The 18,818-nt window shown below is 52.5% G+C and overlaps 6 protein-coding genes across 6 annotated transcripts, besides 5 other annotated features; 3 read left to right on the forward strand and 3 right to left on the reverse strand.

The window, feature by feature from the left end:
• Nucleotides 1-385: 385 nt before the first annotated feature.
• Nucleotides 386-409: a microsatellite.
• A 798-nt stretch (nucleotides 410-1,207) lies between these two features.
• ACLA_029620 (SLC26/SulP family anion transporter) lies at nucleotides 1,208-3,889 on the forward strand (the record flags this gene model as incomplete). The annotated part of the gene is made up of 3 exons (XM_001269657.1): nucleotides 1,208-1,508; nucleotides 1,570-1,715; nucleotides 1,793-3,889. 3 exons carry the CDS (start codon nucleotides 1,208-1,210, stop codon nucleotides 3,887-3,889), a joined length of 2,544 nt encoding a protein of 847 aa, XP_001269658.1.
• A 676-nt stretch (nucleotides 3,890-4,565) lies between these two features.
• Nucleotides 4,566-6,865, forward strand: mfs56 (putative MFS multidrug transporter; the record flags this gene model as incomplete). Its single annotated transcript, XM_001269658.1, has 7 exons — nucleotides 4,566-4,893; nucleotides 4,947-5,286; nucleotides 5,384-5,435; nucleotides 5,496-5,892; nucleotides 5,938-6,045; nucleotides 6,104-6,723; nucleotides 6,782-6,865. 7 exons carry the CDS (start codon nucleotides 4,566-4,568, stop codon nucleotides 6,863-6,865), a joined length of 1,929 nt encoding a protein of 642 aa, XP_001269659.1.
• Nucleotides 6,866-7,038: 173 nt separating this feature from the next.
• Nucleotides 7,039-7,605, reverse strand: ACLA_029640 (EMC6 family protein; the record flags this gene model as incomplete). Its single annotated transcript, XM_001269659.1, has 3 exons — nucleotides 7,039-7,154; nucleotides 7,191-7,419; nucleotides 7,531-7,605. 3 exons carry the CDS (start codon nucleotides 7,603-7,605, stop codon nucleotides 7,039-7,041), a joined length of 420 nt encoding a protein of 139 aa, XP_001269660.1.
• Nucleotides 7,102-7,218: a microsatellite.
• Nucleotides 7,606-7,660: 55 nt separating the features above from the next.
• Nucleotides 7,661-7,689: a microsatellite.
• Nucleotides 7,690-8,409: 720 nt separating this feature from the next.
• ACLA_029650 (RNA-binding protein VTS1) lies at nucleotides 8,410-10,361 on the reverse strand (the record flags this gene model as incomplete). The annotated part of the gene is made up of 3 exons (XM_001269660.1): nucleotides 8,410-8,466; nucleotides 8,518-9,800; nucleotides 9,860-10,361. 3 exons carry the CDS (start codon nucleotides 10,359-10,361, stop codon nucleotides 8,410-8,412), a joined length of 1,842 nt encoding a protein of 613 aa, XP_001269661.1.
• Nucleotides 10,362-11,395: 1,034 nt separating this feature from the next.
• Nucleotides 11,396-11,431: a microsatellite.
• Nucleotides 11,396-11,432: a microsatellite.
• Nucleotides 11,433-11,535: 103 nt separating this feature from the next.
• Nucleotides 11,536-15,037, forward strand: ACLA_029660 (tetratricopeptide repeat protein; the record flags this gene model as incomplete). The annotated part of the gene is made up of 5 exons (XM_001269661.1): nucleotides 11,536-11,843; nucleotides 11,902-12,937; nucleotides 12,991-13,822; nucleotides 13,876-14,091; nucleotides 14,151-15,037. 5 exons carry the CDS (start codon nucleotides 11,536-11,538, stop codon nucleotides 15,035-15,037), a joined length of 3,279 nt encoding a protein of 1,092 aa, XP_001269662.1.
• Nucleotides 15,038-15,899: 862 nt separating this feature from the next.
• ACLA_029670 (patatin-like phospholipase domain-containing protein) lies at nucleotides 15,900-18,097 on the reverse strand (the record flags this gene model as incomplete). Its single annotated transcript, XM_001269662.1, has 2 exons — nucleotides 15,900-16,604; nucleotides 16,664-18,097. The coding sequence occupies 2 exons, from the start codon at nucleotides 18,095-18,097 to the stop codon at nucleotides 15,900-15,902; spliced, it is 2,139 nt and encodes a 712-aa protein (XP_001269663.1).
• Between the last annotated feature and the right edge of the window lie 721 nt (nucleotides 18,098-18,818).

Here is an 18,818-nt window from a genome sequence, read left to right on the forward strand (position 1 = left end):
CGGATGGCCAAACCATGGACCCGCTCGGTCTCTGCAGCTCCACGGCCCGTCATCATCTTGCTGCGGTTTCCAGAAATCCAGACTGTTTGAAGGGTTGAACCGGGGACCCCCATCGAGGCGTCCACTATTGAACGTCGCTCTGACACCAGGATAACTTCGGTCAAGTTTCTCAGCTGGATATTTGTCAATTCCTCTGCAAATGCCAGTCAAATTGATAGGCCCGGAAGCCAGTTTATACTTTTCCTCCTTCTATCCTTGCTCTTTTTTGACTCGACTTTTGCCATTCGCTTGTTCTCGATGTGGATCTGACTGTACCGTCCATGTCGCCATGCGCTCTTGGCTTAATTTTTTTTTTTTTGGAAATATAGGAGAATCTCTTGACAGCATTCCTATTTTTAATTCCTATTTTTTTTTTATTTTTTTTTTTCAAACCACTTATCGTGTTGTGTCAACGCCATGTTCATTATTATGATTAAATGAACAATTTCGCGGATTTCTCGAAACATCCCATGATCTTTCCAGCCTGTTTCTTCTCCTCCTCCCCCCCGTTGATCTACATCCAACCCACTTCTCTCTGCTCATGTTAACTCTTTTTTAATTCCATCCTCCCATCCTCCGTCTTCTCTGCTTTGCTTCCGTTTGCTTTTTCTTCCTCGTGTTTGAACGTCTCTGTTGGCTAGATTTCAAAAGAAAAGAACGTCCTCCGGCTTGATACTCCTGCATTATTTATCCACGCCTCCGTCTGCAACGCTTGTTCCCATCACCATCCAGGATCAAGCTCCCCCACGTCTTTTCTTACTTTTTCTGTGTTATAGACCATCTGGATTGGTTGCCTTTGACGCTTTTCAACTATATCTTACTTTGAGCTTGGGCTTGTTCGTCGCCGAGAGCTAGCATTTCGCATTATCAGCTCGGGATCACGACATCGATCTTGGCTCTCGGAAGCTTCCATTTAAGCTGCTGGACCCCGACACTTTTTTTTTTATATTATTATTACTACCACGATATCATTATCATCAACACCACCATGGAGTCTGCTTGAATATATCAAACCAAGTTATCAGTGTCTGATCAACCATCTCAGTCCTATTGTGTACCAGAACTTCCTTTACACATACCCTCCGTTCAGCAGCTCTCTACCGAGCCCTCCCTCTAGCCCTATTGAGGCTTGGCATATATTTGATTTGCTATCTGCCAATTGTCCATCATGGGTTCCGATTTCACGACCAAAGTTGGCCATGGGCTGGCCAAAGGCCTAGGGATCACCCTGCCTTATCGTGACCCTCTGGGCGCCAATGCCGACCCGGTGACCCGCGGCGAGTCCATGTTCTCTGTCGGCACCGTGGAAACTTACTCCTATGTCGAACCTGAACCTACATCTGCCGATTGGCTCAAGGAGCTTTGCCCTACCTGGAGGGATGTTGGCAATTATTTCTACAGACTGTTCCCTTTCCTGACCTGGATTACACGGTACAACATGCAATGGTTCATCGGAGATTTGGTTGCTGGTAAGTGTCTCACCCTGTGATTCCGACATACAATAGTGCACCACTCTAATCCCCATTGCAGGCGTGACTGTCGGAGCTGTGGTTGTTCCTCAGGGTATGGCGTATGCGAAACTGGCAGCATTGCCGGTGGAGTTCGGACTCTACTCCTCCTTCATGGGTGTCTTAATCTACTGGTTCTTCGCTACCTCCAAGGATATCACCATCGGGGTGTGTATACCCCAACCTTGATCCTCCTCCTCCTCCCCCCCCCTTGACCACACGCTAATAAAAAATGTCGATCTTAGCCTGTGGCCGTCATGTCCACTCTGGTTGGAACCATCGTCCTTAAAGCCCAGAAAGAGATCCCAGATGTCCCGGCCCACATTATCGCCTCCGCAATGGCCATCATTTGCGGTGGAATCGTCTGCGCCATGGGTCTCCTGCGTCTCGGTTTCATCGTCGACTTTATTCCTCTTCCGGCCATTTCCGCCTTCATGACTGGATCTGCTCTCAACATCTGTTCCGGTCAGGTGAAAGACTTGCTCGGAGAGACCGCCGATTTCAGTACAAGAGATGCAACCTACGAGATCATCATCAACACTCTCAAAAACCTCCCCAGCGCAAAAGTCGATGCGGCCATGGGTCTGACTGCCTTGGCCATGCTCTATATCATCCGCTCTGCCTGCAACTATGGCGCGAAGAAATATCCTCAGCGCGCCAAGACGTTTTTCTTCCTCTCGACGCTCCGAACCGTGTTTGTGATCTTGTTCTATACCATGATCAGCGCTGCTGTGAACATCCACCGTCGCAAGAATCCCGCTTTCAAGCTTCTTGGTTCCGTTCCCCGGGGCTTCCAGCATGCCGCCGTCCCAGTCGTCAACGCCAGGATCCTCAAGACCTTTGCTTCGGAGCTACCCGCTGCCGTCATCGTCCTTCTGATTGAGCACATCGCTATCTCGAAGTCGTTTGGCCGTGTCAACAACTACACCATTGACCCATCCCAGGAGTTGGTCGCCATCGGTGTTAGCAACTTGTTGGGCCCCTTCCTGGGTGGCTACCCGGCTACTGGTTCTTTCTCTCGCACAGCCATCAAATCGAAGGCCGGCGTGCGGACTCCCCTAGCCGGTTGTATCACCGCCGTGGTCGTGCTACTTGCCATCTACGCCCTTCCCGCCATGTTCTTCTATATCCCCAAGTCGTCTCTTTCGGGTGTCATTATCCATGCCGTCGGTGACCTGATCACCCCGCCCAACGTCGTCTACCAATTCTGGCGCGTTTCCCCGCTGGACGCGATTATCTTCTTTGTGGGAGTCATCGTCACCGTCTTCACCTCCATCGAAATCGGAATCTACTGCACGGTTTGCATCTCTGTCGCCGTCCTACTCTTCCGTGTTGCCAAGGCCCGCGGTCAGTTCCTTGGCCGAGTTACCATCCACTCAGTCGTGGGAGACCACCTGGTGCAGGGTGATGGCAAGTATGGTTCGGGCAATGGATACACCCCCGCCGATGATCAGGGTCGCTTCCACCGGTCAATCTTCCTTCCCATTAACCACACTGACGGCTCGAACCCGGATGTCGAAGTGCAGCAGCCCTACCCTGGCATTTTCATCTACCGATTCTCCGAAGGATTCAACTACCCCAACTGCAACCACTACACCGATTACCTCGTCCGGACCATTTTCCAGCAGACTCGCCGCACGAACCCCTTCTCCTACACCAATCTCGGTGATCGGCCGTGGAATAACCCCGGCCCTCGTCGCGGCAAGGAGGAACCCGACCGGTCGCATCTGCCGACCCTGCGCGCCGTCATCCTCGATTTCTCTTCCGTCAACAATGTCGACGTGACGGCGGTGCAGAACCTGATCGACGTTCGCAACCAGCTGGATCTCTATGCCGCGCCTCAACCCGTGCAGTGGCACTTCGCCCACGTTAACAACCGCTGGTCCAAGCGGGCTCTTGCCGCCGCAGGCTTTGGCTACCCTACTCCAACCTCGAAAGATGGCTTCCACCGCTGGAAGCCCATCTTCAGCGTCGCGGAAATCGAAGGCAAGTCCTCTGCCGCTGCGCTCGCCGAACTCGTGAACAATGAGCAGGTGCACAGGGCGGAACACAAGATTGACGACATCGAAGAGGGTCTGAAGTCCAACTCACATGCCACGGAGCGCGAGACGCACGGCATCGAGACCTCGTCCGACGGCAGCAGCCACCAGGAAGACAAGCTGCAGCGCGATCTGACGGACAGCGAGGCGTACCGGAACCGCCGCAAGGTGGCTCTGGTGCAGGGTCTCAACCGGCCCTTCTTCCACATCGACCTGACCAGTGCCTTGGAGAGTGCACTGGCCAATTCGGCGCAGGATCTTCATGTGGATCCGGCCGAAGTGAGTGCCACGACTGATGCTTGATTGAGTTACATATGCTCCCTGGATGGAGTTTTGCGATCTATGATTTTTTTTTTTTTTTTGGTGTGAGAGGATGTATTGACTTGTAATTGGGATGCATTTCTTTCTTTATCAGCGAGTTTTAGTTTGGTTGGACCAAGTCCCTAGGTATACCCCTGACGTTTGGTTTTGTATATAATTATAGACTCAATCTGGATATATTCTAGAACACGATTTTTTCTTTGACAATGACCATTCTTTTGTATTATCTTCCCTAGACGAGTTCCAGTTGTTGAGCGGCTGAGGTTAATGTGGCAGTGCATTGACGATCGACATCACGAATTCCATACCCAAAAAAGCCGATACGAGGTGGCTACCCTTTTGGGTCAGGGGACGGAACTACACCAAAAATCTTCATCCACTCTACAGTCCATCTCACTTCGCCAAACCATGCTGGCTATCTTTCATTCTCGAACAACGTCTAGGACATGTTATTGGCTTGTCACTGTGGCTGAAGGCTTGTCCATGCCTTCAGCAATACGAAACTTGCCGCTTTGGGTTGACAAGAGTCTTGACAGCAGTTTCAATATGGTTGAGCTGACAGGAAGATGGACGGCTATAAAGTGGAGGATGGATTCCATCTATCCATCCCCTGGCTAGCTAATTCACCTCCGTTATACCCTCCATAGACCGTTGTCCGATGTATATAGCCGCCAAGTACATATACAACAAGACGCGGACGGACACATCGTCCAAGTCCCGCGCCCACGAGCCAAAGAGCTGCCAGCACCGTCAGTCTATAACTGAGACGGATGCTTCACCATACACCGTGGGACTTGCCCCAGCAGAAGAGCAGAATATACTCCCCATCCTGCCTACTGAAAAATGCTCTCAATGCAAAAAACACCAGCACCGCACCCGCGTCTACCGCTGGAAACTCATCTGCGGCCTAGCCCTGCCATACATCCTCAGCACACTTGACCTCACCATCGTCGCGACAGCGGTCCCCACCATCGCGTCGCATTTCAGTATGGCTCCCTTTTTCCAAACCACCCCACTTACGCAGCGCTAACAGGCCCAGACAAATTCGACCAGCTCAACTGGATCATCACCAGTTTCACCTTGACCTCCACCGCCTTCATCCCCCTGTTTGGGCAGCTCGCGGACGTCTTTGGACGCCATGCCGTGCTGCAGCTGGCCATGCTTCTTATGCTGGTGGGGAGCACGCTTGCCGCGGCGGCGCAGAGTTGGGGCATGTTGTTGCTGGGGCGCGCGCTGCAGGGGACTAGCTCCGCAGGGATCATGAATATCATCATGATTGTGCTTGCGGATCGGGTGTCGCTGAAGGAGAATGCGAGGAATAACTCGATTTTTGTGTTTGTGGGGGGTTTGGGGTATGGCATTGGGCCGGTGGTTGGGGGGTGAGTTCTACGTGCCCTCTTTGGGGTCTGATGATGATGCTGACAGTTGTTAGATACCTGACTGATGTGAGTCTGGAAGTCTTTGTTGCAAGGGAAGTACTGATGGGAACCAGAGTAACTGGAGATACTGTTTTCTCGTGCCGATACCGGTGAGTAGGAGAGGCTGATGATGAGAGGATTGGTGTTTTGCTGATTCTTATACTTTGTAGATCGCGTTCATATCGCATATTCTGATCTTCGTGCTTCTGCGCGGTGAGCTTGTCGAGGGAACCGTGTTCAAGAAAGACGCTCGATCTTCCACCATTGTTCCCGCTCTGGCCACGCTGGATATCTTCGGCACACTTCTTTTCATCTTTGGGGTTGGCCTCGTCATCTTGGGCACAGCATGGGGTGGACCTACGTACCCGTGGTCCTCCCCACAGGTCCTTGCTCCGTTGATTGTGGGTGGGATATGTTTTGTGCTGTTCTTCGTGTACGAGTACCTTCTCGAGCCCGGTCGGTTGTTCGCTCGAATCTTCCCCAAACAGGTGCCCATGCTGCCGTACAGCATGTTCGCTCGTCGGGATACGATCTGGCTGGCAATATCGGAGTTTTCTAGCGGAGCAGGTACGTTCTCTCCTTCCTTTGTATGCGCTATACTGATATGTCTAGCAATGTTCTCCGTCTTTTACTTCATTGGGATCTACTTCACCCTCGTCGAGGCCTATCCTGCCTCGCAAGCGGGTGTCAACCTGCTCTACTACATTCCCGGCCTAGGAGGTAAAAGCTTCCCGCCACACGGTTCCCTTAACAGCCAACAACGCTGACATTCACTCAGTTGGGGTCTACATGGCCGTCTTTTTCTGCAATGTCTATCCAGCTCAAACCTTCTTCACCATCAACTTCGGCGCGTTGACTGAAACAATTGGATTCGCGCTTCTCATCTGGGCAATCAGTACGCAGAACACTCGCCTCATTAATGGGATGATGGTCGTCGCCGGTGCGGGCACCGGCCTCCGCTTGATGCCCATCAACCTTCACACGGCGGGCGTGTGGCCAGAGAAAATCGCCCCGGTGATGTCACTCATGCGTTTTGCGCTACCCTTTGGCGGTACTGTGGGACTGACGATCATGGGCAGCGTATTCAACAACCGCTTTTCAGGCTCAGGCACGGGCTCAACCTCGGGCACAAGGGTAGATGCGCATGACCGTGCCTCATTGGACCTCATTGCTTTGCTTCCTGACTCGGAGCAGGTCGCCATCCGCGCGGCAGGCAAGGAGGGCGTCATGTGGGCGTTCATTGCCATCATGCCGATTGTCGGACTGAGCCTTGCAGCGGGACTGATCATGGGCAATGTCTGGATCAAGCCGAAGCCACGGCAGGGGCAGGGTGAGAGCGTGGATGGCGGTGGACACAGCGAGGTTCTATATGTCCCGTACCTATGGGCTCTGATGAAGGTATGTTCGAATCCCATGGGCTGAGTTTCACACGGATGAACTGACATGATATATACAGGGCAACATCAAATCCCACAAGCATGTCAACAAACCGTCCTTCATAGATGAAACCGAGCTTCGCCCGGTCACCACCACCACCTAGCATGGCAAGACGAATAGCATAGCATAGCAATAGCATTGATATACAAAATACACAGATTTAGCCAACCCTCTTTCCCCCCATCTCTTCATCCAACCTAACCAACAACCCAACGACACCAATCCACACCCTCCCCCCTTCCCTCATAAACCAAAAAGGACAGACGAAAAAGAAAATCACCTCAAAACACCCCCAACACCCGCCCACCCCAGAATGAAGCCCGAAAGCGCCTCCCCCATCACTCCACCCCCAACCCACACATCCCTCCACGCCCCAGCCCTCCTCACCCCGCCTCCCTTCCCCTTCTCCCCACCCCCAGCATTCGCACCCGCAATCCACCCCCTCTCATCTAACCCAGCAATCTCCCCCCCAGCACCAGGGAAGTACACCCCGGCGCCCAGCCCCCGCGACCGCCGCAGTAGCACCAGATGGAACAAGCCCGACACAAACACCGTGCCGAGGAAGTAGAACACGAAGCCCGTGACGGACTGCAGGGCGAGGATCCCCGCCGTCAGGCCGAGGAGGAAGGAGGTGAGCGAGTGTAGTTGGGAGAGGACCTGAATTCATCAAAAAAAAACATTTTTTTTTTTGGTTAGTAAAATGGATTTCTTCCTTTCTTTTTTCTCCCACCTTCCCCGGGGATTGAGGGACGAGGGATGGGGACGTACGCGGTTGTTGTGCTGGACGGATTCGGGGACGAGCGGATTGATGAGGAGGGAGAGTTCTTGTGTTGAGGGCGGCATTTTGGGTCCCTTTTTCGGGGGTGTTTGCTGTTGAGTGGTTGAGTGGATTGTAGATTGCGGTGCGATGTGATGTGATGCGATGCGGCGAAGCTGAGAAGAGCTGTGTATGGTGAGGGTGAGGTGGTGATGCTCTTGTTGTGGGTTCGTGGAGGTTGGGATTCGGCGTAAGAGGACGGGAATTAGGATAGAGAATGTTTCGATTGAACTCCGGAGTAAGAATGACTGAAGGAGATAGAGATGTGTGATATGGAGGACTCCGTTGGCGAGATGGTCCAGAGTTGAAGAAGATCAAGTGAGGTTGAGTTGCTGAAGTCGAGCTTGCCGCCCAGGCACCAATCAGAATGCTTGTTGCCTCACCTCCGGAGAATTACTGATAAGACGCTAATTCAGCGTATCTACAGCCTCACCTTCTCTGAATGTTGCCCAAAAACCACGCTAACATACTCCGTAGTCATGGAATCATATTAGTTGAATTATGTGCATAACTTTAACAGTAGATCAATCAGATTCGCATGTCCGGGTCATAATCCATTCAGATCGCACCGACATTTGAGACACAACCGGGCCTCCCAAATACTATGCGCTCGTTGATCGGCTGCGTAAAGCCAGAAGTACCTCAAACAAAATAAAAAGTACACACATCTCTCCTCCCAAAGTTCATTCCAATGAGATCGCTCATAGGTCGGATCCTGCCACTTATGCCAAGGCCAATCTAGTCAAATTAATGCAGTTGAGAGAATGTTAGAATAAAAAGACGAGATAAATCAAAAAAAGAGAAGGAAAAAAAAAAGGTCATTCGTGTCTTCACGCAATGTTGTCGAGTTTTCCTTCAGCCTTGGCCTCTCTAACTTGCTCAAACACCTGCAATTATCAGTATCAATCCGAGCAGGGGTAACTTCAGACGCAACTCACCTTGAGCATCTTGTTGCGGGCACCAAGAGCATTCACACCACGCTCCTCCAATGCCTTGTCGTTGAGCTCAACCAGCTCAGTCCACTTGAGATCCTTGAGCTGATCGGTGTATTTATGCAAACGGAGAGACCGCAGCCAGCTGGGGATATCCTTCAACAGAGCCGGGTCAGTGGGATCTTCTGGCGGCTTGGAGCTGCCACGACGACCCCGTGGAGAACGACCGCGAGTAACCTCCGAGTGGTCGGACAGATAACCCTCGTGGCCACCAAGTCCAAACTGGCCGAGACCCAAGGCGCCCAATCCATTACCCAGTAGAGGATTGTTCGGGTCATACGCAGCAAGGAATCCATTGTTCTGCGGTGAGGTGAACCCCATCGCGCCAAGGCCACCCTGCATCGCAATGCCAGGAGAGGTGGGGCGGGACCGGCGACCCGCCATCGCGGCCTGCTGCTGCGCTTGCAACGCGGCAAGCTGCTGAGCATTCAGAAGCTGTCCCGCAACCAGGTGATTTGCCCCTCCCGGAAGACCGTGGCTGGCGAGGCCACCCTGATGAATGGTTTGCTTCATAGATGCGGTAGTATTTCGCCCTTGCCCATCGTTCGAGCGAGCACGGCGGTACTTGCGCGCATCGTCCAGTGCGATGCGGTTATTGACCGTAGACAAAGCGGCCAGCTTCATTGCCGTCGCGTTCGCGACCATGTCGGCCTGCGAATTCGCCGGCTGATGCACCTGCTGGCCAAATGTTGCCGTCATTGGAGTGTTGGTCATGGACGCCCAACTGGCATTTCCCACATTGTACGGCGACAGGAGAGGTGCCTCGATTTCAGGGGCAGGCATCGTGGCCGTCTGCGTGGGATGCGGAGAGCGTAGACCCGACGACTGGCTGAACTGTCCCATCGGCTGGTGGCCAGACGAGGACTTGGGCCGAGCAATAGGCGGCTGCGGCTCGTTGGCACCCCTCTGGACCCATGGAGAAGCGGGGGGCTGGCCCAGATTGTCCGTGTTGTCCGGGCCGGAGATGGTCGGCGCAATGAATGAAGACCGGTCGCCAAACACAGCGCTGTTGCGGTTGGAAGGCGGCGCGTTGCCCGTCTGCTGGGTGAATTCAGCCTTCTTCTTGGCGATCGCCGCGGCGGCATCGGGGAACATGGCATTGATGGTCGAAGAGTCGAGGCCCGAGTTACGCTTGGCACCGGGGGAAGGTGGAGGCCGACCGAGAGAGTTGCGCGAGCTGTCAATGTTCAACTTCGACATCGCATCGTTCAGACGGTTGGACATGGCATCTAATTAGAATGACATGAGTTTTAATCCACGACGAGAACGACTTCTCTCCTTGACGTACCTTTCTCGCCAAAATTGGCAGGAGACAAGAGTCCCGACATCGGATGGCTCTTGGCCATCTGCTGGAGAACCTGGATAAAGAAACGAATCTGCACCTGCGTGGTCTGCTGCAGCAGAGCGTAAAGAGCAGCGGTTCTCTCGGCCTCACTGAGCACACGGAACCACTGTTCGATAGCACTCAGTTCGTCCTTGAAGTCCTGGTCCAGCGTGGCAGCTGCCATTTCCTCCAGAGTAGTCTCATACTGATCGATATCAGCAAGCCACTGCTGGGCCGCACGGTCCAGGGGATCCTCCGCGTTGTTCTGAGCCTGAGACTGCTGGTTGTAATACACCTCCGACGACGGACGGATGCTGCGAGAGGACAGCGGAGATGGAAAACCCGACATATCGGCTGATGCGCGTAGCTGGTGGGTGCCCAGATTCCGAGAAGACGACGGAGGACGGAGGCTGGACTTGGAGGCGTCCGGCGTGCTGTTGCGGTTACCGATGAGGTGGCTGGCCATGAGGGCAATTTGATTATCAACGGACACGGTGAAAGAAGAAAGGGAAATTCTCTTCACAGCTTTCCAAGAAATGGGAAAACAATAGGTACAGAAAAAGGAATATTACTGCAAAACACCTGCAGTACCTGCTGAGTTTGCGCGAGAAAGACAACGGAAAGAGGCCGTATCACAACGAAACAGGAAGACCAAAGGTTCTCTCTAAGGACGGAGACAGGGTCTTTCTTTGCAATGGCGAGAAACCCAACCGCGACAGCTCTAGGCGACAACGATCGGGGCACAGACCAAGCCAGTGGCTGCACTACTTTGATTCGAGACTGCGATGGTAGGGATCGAACCGAAAGGGCATCAGCGAATTCTGTTTCCAGATGCGTGTAAGTTGTGGAATCTCGCGTCGATAGAATCGTCAAGAGGATCGTGCGAGGCGTAGCAGACAGAGAGTCAGAGGATTAACAGGGAAGGATTTGTGGTGTCTCCGTAGTTTTCCTGAGGGGGGACGGCAGTATTTGGGGTCTTTTTTCTTCTTCGTTTTTTTTTTGTGGTGGTTTAACGAAAGGATGTCAGGATCAACTGCAATAGTGTGTCAAACACAGCAAGCAGAAGATCTGAGCATCAAATAGAAGAAAAAGGAAAGTGAAGAAAAGACGAAAGGAGATGGAAATTGGGGGGGAGGGAGGATGGAGAGATGGAGATGGAGGATGGAAGAAGAAGAGAAGAAGAGAAAGAGAAGAAAGAGAAGTAAGAGTCAAGGCTTTTTTTCCGGTTGGGCGCTTTTTTTTTCGTTCTCGCCGCATTTCGCGTTCCTCTGGGTCGCTTTCATTCGACTTCACCGAGACTGCGCATCAAAGCAGCGCAACAGTATCGCTTGGAGATCTGAAATCATCAACATCTTCTTCTTCTTCTTGATCGTAATTGCTCTCTGAATGAGTATTGTTCTGACGATTCCCTTCGTCGAGTCGGCGTGAATGTATCTCAGACGCATCCTCCGCCCAATCAAACCGCTCGCTTGCAAACTACTCTGATACCTTTATAGCGGGGATGATGATGATGATGATGATGATGATGATGATGATGCGGTTGTTGATGTTGCTTTGAACTACAGGCATTTGGTTTGGTTCTATCTCCAAGCATCAGACTCACAGACCCCGGTGCATAATTGATCACTGTCATCTACAAAATGGATTATCCTGATGGAGATCATGCGGAACATCCGCCTCCCTCGCCTGAGTTCGCCTATCCAGACATCGACGAGACGGTACACTACCCATGGCAGGGTCCTCAATCAACAGTCCCAGGAGAAGCTCCCTTACAATCTGTAATAGATCCTCGTCTATACAGAGACTTGTTCACTCGCAGCGAATCGCATTTACCTGACCAAAATGGTATGGACTTTGAAGAAGATGGCGAGAATGCCGTGGACTATGACCAGATGGATGACTCTGCTGAAGACTCGAATTATGAGTATTCAGCAGAAGAGACCTCAACGTCAGTGGATGCTCCCAGTCTCCTCGTCCGATCCTGCTATTGCTGACTATTCCTGCAGGGAGGAAGAGCCTTCAGATGTGGGTGAAGGCGCCGCAGAGGATGGCGACGATGGTTCTGTCGGACGGAGGAGGCGCCGCAGACGAGGCACAGGGCCCTTTTCGGGTCGATGGGGTGCGCGTGGTGGAAAAGGCATCAAAAGAGGACCCCGAAAGCCACTGGAGCCCAGTCCGGAGTTCAAGATGCTGCACTCGGAAGCTACCTCGGCCTTCATTGATGGCGACTATGACCGTGCCATCGAACTTGTGAAGCGTGCGATCCAAATCAATCCTGAAATGTTTGCGGCCCATTCGCTGCTCTCGGAGATTTTCCTGGCGCAGGGCCAGAAAGACAAAGCTTTAACCGCTCTGTTCAACGGAGCTCATACGCGGCCCAGAGATGCGTCGGTGTGGTCCAAAGTGGCAAAGATGATCCTGGAACGCGCTGGCGACGATCGGCCAACTGCCCTGAACGATGTCGTTTATTGTCTGAGCCGTGTAATTGATATTGAACCCAAGAACTACAATGCGCGATTCCAGAGAGCAGCTGTCTATCGAGAACTCGGCCACAACGGCCGCGCTGCCATAGAATACGAAAGAATACTCCGGGAGATCCCGCATAACACCAGAGCTTTGCGGCATTTAGCGGAGACATACATTGACCTCGAAGATGTCCAAAAGGCCGTGGCCCAGTGGGCAGTCAGTGTCGAGTACTACATGACTCTGGATCCAGACGACACCCCCGACTTTTCTTGGTCCGATGTCAATATCTATGTCGAGTTATACAGCTACCTGGGCCAACATGAACAGGGATTGAAAGCCCTCAGGTCCGTCTCCCGATGGCTCCTTGGTCGGAGAGATGATACCATGTGGGAGGATTTCAACGAAGACGACCGCGAATGGGATGCCACTGACTCGCCACGGCGTATCAAAGTCGATGGATATATCCCGGGACGCTGGCCGCGAGATTCATATGGGCTAGGGCTCCCACTTGAGTTGCGGATAAAGCTCGGTCTGTTCCGGTTAAGAATGGGCTATGATCACAAGGGTGAGGCGTTAGTAAGTTTCAATATCGCTCTGTGTTCTCCCCAACCCCACTGACCAGTCTGAAGCACCACTTCTCCTGGTTGAATCCTGACGACACTTCTGAGGGCGCCAGACTTCATGATTATGGCGACCTGTTCCGCGAGGTTGCCGATGCGCTCAAAGAAGTCGGTCTCTTGGACGAAGCGCTGCGGTATTATACACCGATCCAACAAACCGCCGAGTATGCGGATATCAGCTACTTCATGGCTATGGGAGACTGCTTCATGCAGTTGGACAATCTCGAAGAAGCGGAAAATTGCTATCTTACCGTAGCAGAGCACGACGCGAGAAACATTGAATCGCGCGCCCACCTGGCAAGGCTGTATGAAAGCATTGGGATGAACGAACAAGCACTGAGATATGTCAATGAAGCCGTTTTGCTAGGACGACAGGAAACCAGGTCTCATCGCCGGAGGAAAGATACTCGACTTGAGCAGCTTGCGCTAGAATTCGGCGTCGAGACCGATCCAGAATTTACGGGGCTGGGGGCAGTTGCACAGCCTGAAGGTCCTGAGGGCCTACCCTCAAGACTTACTACTGCGCCTATCGCGGCCACGAAGAAAAGTATGGAAGACCTGGAGGGGGCAAGGACGCAGCTTGTCCAATTTCTGTATGAAAAGTTATTGGCACTCCAGCCAGGTGTCAAACATGGCAATGTCGAAGCCACTGAGGATTGGCTTGACATTGCAGATGCTTTACTGCGTGAATTTCGCTCAAACCGTGTGTTTTACCCGATGCAGCGCAATGTGGTTTTCTTGGGCTATTCTAGGGAGACGCAAAGGAAGGCGGGGAAGTATAAGAATAGAACCATCATGGACGAGATGGAGGAGATGGCTGGTCGTCTTCAAGAATCTCTAGGTATTATATAACCTAAAAAGAACAACCGAGCAGAACTAACTGGCGAATGATAGGCACGTTGGCGGAGGAGCCCCTTCAAGGAGTCGTACCAACCGACTACCATGGTATCAGCTTTGACGAGTGGCTAGACCTATTTTTGCAATATGCCTTGGCCGTGGCAGGGCAAGGGGAATCCGAGGAGGCATACGATAGTCTTGCTGCTGCCGCAGACGCAAGCATCTGGTATCACTCAAAACCCGACACTCGATTGATCCATGTTTGCTGGTTCAGTAAGTTGACGTGCCCGGCCCGGCCCAGTCCACTGGACACATAGACTAATCTAGCACAGCATGTGCCTTGAGGGTACAAGACGAAGAAACGCTTGCAAACGAAGCGCGCTGGTTCATCAAAGAATACCAGTTCGTCACTGACACTTACCGTCTTTTCTCCATGCTGAGTCGCCTCTGCGGCGACCCTCACCGGTCCCTCTTCCATTCCTCGCCCAACATGAAGTTCATGCTCCGGCAGATCAAAGCCATGGATTTTTCAATACCAGACGGCCCAAACGACTCGCGACCCAGCAAAGCTGTCCGCGAATCAATCTACAAGGAGCGCGCGACCCTCACCACGCGCGACGAGGCCGGCGAAGCCATCCCCGCGGAAGAACTCGACGTCGCCCTGCTCGTGCTCTACGGCCATATCCTCTACTCTGGCAACAGCTTCTACCCGGCCCTCAACTACTTCTTCCGCGCCTACGCCCTGGACCCGCAGAACCCAGCCGTCCTCCTCTCCATCGCCCTCTGCTACATCCACCACTCCCTCAAACGCCAGTCCGACAACAGACACTACCTTATCATGCAAGGCATCTCCTTTCTGCACGAGTACCGCCGCGTCCGCGAGAAGAAGGGCAGTTTCCCGCAGGAACGACAGGAGATGGAATTCAACTTCGCGCGTGTGTGGCACCTGCTCGGGCTCGCGCACCTCGCCGTCGAAGGATACCAGCGCGTCCTGGCGCTCGGGGAACAGATCCGCGCGGCGACCCAGCAGCACATCGCGGGAGCAGCAGACGGCAAGGACGTGGTCATGGAAGATATAGGGTCCGAGGACCGCGGGCCTCCGTTCGTGTTCGTGGAGGACTTCACCCGCGAGGCGGCCGTCGCGCTACAGAATATCTATGCGCTGAGCGGGGATCTTGCATCGGCCCGCGAGGTGACGGGTAAATTCTTGGTCATTTAGATGATTGACCTCCGAAAGTCTCCATTTTGTGTGACTCGAGCCGCTCGGAGGAAGCAGTTGGTGTACTACTTACTATATAGCCCTGTACCAACTAAACATTTTTTCCGAAATGAAGCAAAGAATGACAATCTAATGTTAAATCTATCTATTACTCCACGAGTCCCCGACGTCGGCCAGACGTACAGAGAGTACCCAGCATGTAACATGGGCAGGGTATCTACTTACTAATACTGCCGATGTACCCCGAAACTAAGTACTACGTAGCCTAGTCATTAAGATCTGCCCATATAGCATGATCCAAGCGGGTGGCAAATTCAGATCCGTCCTGCCGCTCCTGTACCGCTACGCCTGATGATCATGAACATCCAGAGTAACGCTTCATGCCCGCTTTCTGCTGAGTCACGGTGGAGTAGAAGTCTAGCAGGGTGAGAGAGAGGGGAGATCATACGTTTTGCCTGTCTTGATCTGCCATCTCGTAGTCGCATCTACTCTAGAGATAGAAGTGGTTGATTTGCTCCGCAGATGCGGATACAGACTATGTAATCAATATGTCTGGACTATCAACTGAGGACTCTGTGAGCGCACAACCCTCCATTACATCATAATGCACAATCCATATTTCACAAAAGTAGATAAAATAAATACAGTACAAGAACTTCAGTTTACTCGAAGGGGGTATGTCCGATGGACAACGTGTCGTGTCCACCAAAGAAAACCGTACTACTCCGTAAGCAGGCTGGAGTCATTCGTGAAGATTCTCGGCGGACCTGCAGCCACAAAAGCCTCCGGCCACCAGCCAAAATATGCAGGCATCCGAAAGCAGAAATCGATGACCGAATGCTCAAAGACAGCAGATGTGATGCTAAGTTGCTATCGCATCTTCGTCCCCGTACATGTCCGGATCGTCGAAGAAGACGGCTGACTGGCGCCGCATTTCTTCGAATATACTGCCGCGTCGTGCGTCCGGGGTATGGGGGCGAGAGGAGTTGGTGGACAGGCTGTCGGAAACTTCTGTATAGTGGGATTCGTCTTTGTAGTCTGAGTGGCGCTCGGGGAAGCTATGGTCGAGGCGCTCGACCATGGCGTCTGCGTGTTCTTGAGCACGGTTCTGGAGCCGGCGAGACAGGATGGGTAACAGTACCCGATCTCCGCCAGGGGAGGATTGCTGCAGTCCCTGCATGATTGTGTTCTCGATCTTGAGTCGGTTTTTGATGAACTGGATCTTCGGGAACGCGCTTTGCTTGCCCACGTGCAGCATGCGCGCCAGTCGCTCTGGACTGGGGTCCGAGAGAATGTGGTAGAAGTCGGAGGGGATGCTCTTGGGCCAGATTGTAATAGTACCGCTAAACTTCTGCAGCCAAATTTCGCTCCAATCCTGGCCCAAAGGTCGAGGTAATAACTCCAGGTGTCGTAGTACCCTCAGCCATTTGTTCATGTCCAATTTGATGTACTGTTCGATTGCAGATCCCAGAAAGCCTCCGCGCCATCCTCGGCCTTTCCTGTGGGTAACGGGTCGTCCGACAGTGCCTCGGGAGCTAAAGAAAAAAAGATTGATGTGTGGATTGACCTATTGAGAAAAAAGTGTCAGTTAATAATCGTCGACCAAGCCGAGGACCGATATCTCACCTGTGATACTATCGTGAAATTCACATTGAAATGGAGATTGAGCGCTTTGATGGGTATATCCGTCCGCAGACTACCATCTTTCCATTTGTGCCCGAAAGAATATGGCGCAAGCGTCCCGTCCCGCTTCTTCGTCATCAGGACAACAGGATTCAATATTCCAGGAACAGCCGCAGACGCGAGGACGGCGCTCCAAATAACACAATCAGGCGAGGTCAGATAATTGGCGAGAATCGTAGGCGAATGAGGATCAGAAGGAACACAGGAAACATTCAGGATGCGCCCCGTTCGTTCATACGCTTCTCGGAACGTGGTAGAGCCCCTGCAAAACCAACTACATTGACGAGCCCAGTCAACTGTATCGAATCGCGCACCTGTTCGCCACCAACGCCATACCCATGTTGTGAAGCCTTCATGGCATGCTCTGATCCGGTAGGCCAATGCCGGAACAAGCAGCTGTTTCAGTTCCTCGTCGGTCCTCGTTGCCACAAGCGCTGCGACCAATGCTCCTCCCGACGTTCCGGTGATGATCTCCGGTAGGACATCGTTATCGAGCAATGCCCTAATCACGCCGAAATGGTAGTATGCAAACGTAGCACCGCCAGACAGACAAAGAGCAGTACGACCAAAGTTGGTGTCGAGATGCTTGAAGTGCTGGTATTTCTCTTCGGCAGGAATCTGCTTGCTGTCTAGAATGAGCTGCATGCAAGCTTGGACTTCATCGATATACTCCTGCACCAGATCCTTCGTTCCCGAGTAAGACTCGCTGTATAACCGGGGATTCTCCACACCGGCAAAATTATTCTTCACGCAAGCCTCCAGGAGGGCACAGAGGTCTTCGACCGCAGGCAGATCGCTCACCCCGGAACGCCCATTATGCACCTCAGATTCAGCCGCCTTCCTTGCCTGTTTCAATTGGGCCACAACTTTATTGATTGTAAGATGGTCGTAGTATGCGTATTCGTCCGTTTCCTTCCATTTCTGATTCCCGAGATGAGTGTCGAGCGCCTGCGCTGCTGTCAGCCAATCTCGGTAATTGGTCTGGACCGAGAGTTCCCTTCGAAGCCGTTCTCTTTTGCCTCTCCATGTCACGCACTGCTCGTACAGGAAGATATACAAGCGCGTCAGGGCATACGCAATCCCCAGCACCGTGATCCAGGCGAAGACGATGAAGAGGAAAGGCCACTTGAGGACCGTGTAGAGCACCCCCTCCCGGGTTTCATCTTTGCTTCGTCTCGGTTTTGTCCGACGGTTCTTCCGCACTCGTTGGTTAATGGGACGCCAGTCATTGATGGCGACGAGAGGAGCGGCCGCAGGGGCGTTCAGCGCCTTCTCGAACTGGTGGAGCTCGTCTGGTTTGATGAACTGCGTATCATAGTCTGGAAGGGCACTCGGGTCGTATATGTTGCGAGTGGCAGATTTTTCAGCCGATGTCATTGTTGGAGATAATTCATAATGGATGGATGGTGAAGTGGTGAGATGGCAGTCAAAACAGATGAAGCCTGTTCGCAGGCCGCAACCGACTGGTATCGACGTCAGACGGTGCCACAGCCCCACGGGTCGGTGTCAAGCCACAATTACATTTCCCAGAATAGTGGATCAGTTGTGGCTGATGAGCGCTAGGTCTATCTGGTTCTAGCGCACAATTACTTTATCTCATGATTAATCAGACTAGTGGAGCACAGATAACGTTGATAAGCCGATACTCCATCCACAGTTTCCACACCTCGTAGTAGTTCTCCGCTCAGCGAACAGCGACGGACCGAAAGGACCGATACATAAGAACCATAAGTCTGGGGTGACAGGGATAAGGACAAAGGGCTTAAATGAAGAGCAAGAAGTCAAAAACTTTGGTGGAACTACTTCAACAACACATATCACCTTTTAGGGAGACTCTCTCCCCTTCAAATAACATCAGATGCTCATGTTCTTGAGACGGTGGCACGTAACGGATACTTTCGACACAAAGAACTCCTTCAGTGCATAATCTCGAGGGCTATGTTATGCTGCAAAGGAAATTCCCTCATGGAATATCAGACCAACCAAAGGTCGGCCTTCCAACATCTGCTACTCCATACTTTTCTGATGGATATGTTCAACCCAAGTGGCTTATTAGTAATCGATCAACATTGCAGATAGCAAGCCCTGCTAGCAACTC

This window comes from Aspergillus clavatus, genomic scaffold (assembly GCF_000002715.2).
Source record: "Aspergillus clavatus NRRL 1 1099423829805 genomic scaffold, whole genome shotgun sequence".
Lineage (NCBI taxonomy): Eukaryota > Fungi > Ascomycota > Eurotiomycetes > Eurotiales > Aspergillaceae > Aspergillus > Aspergillus clavatus.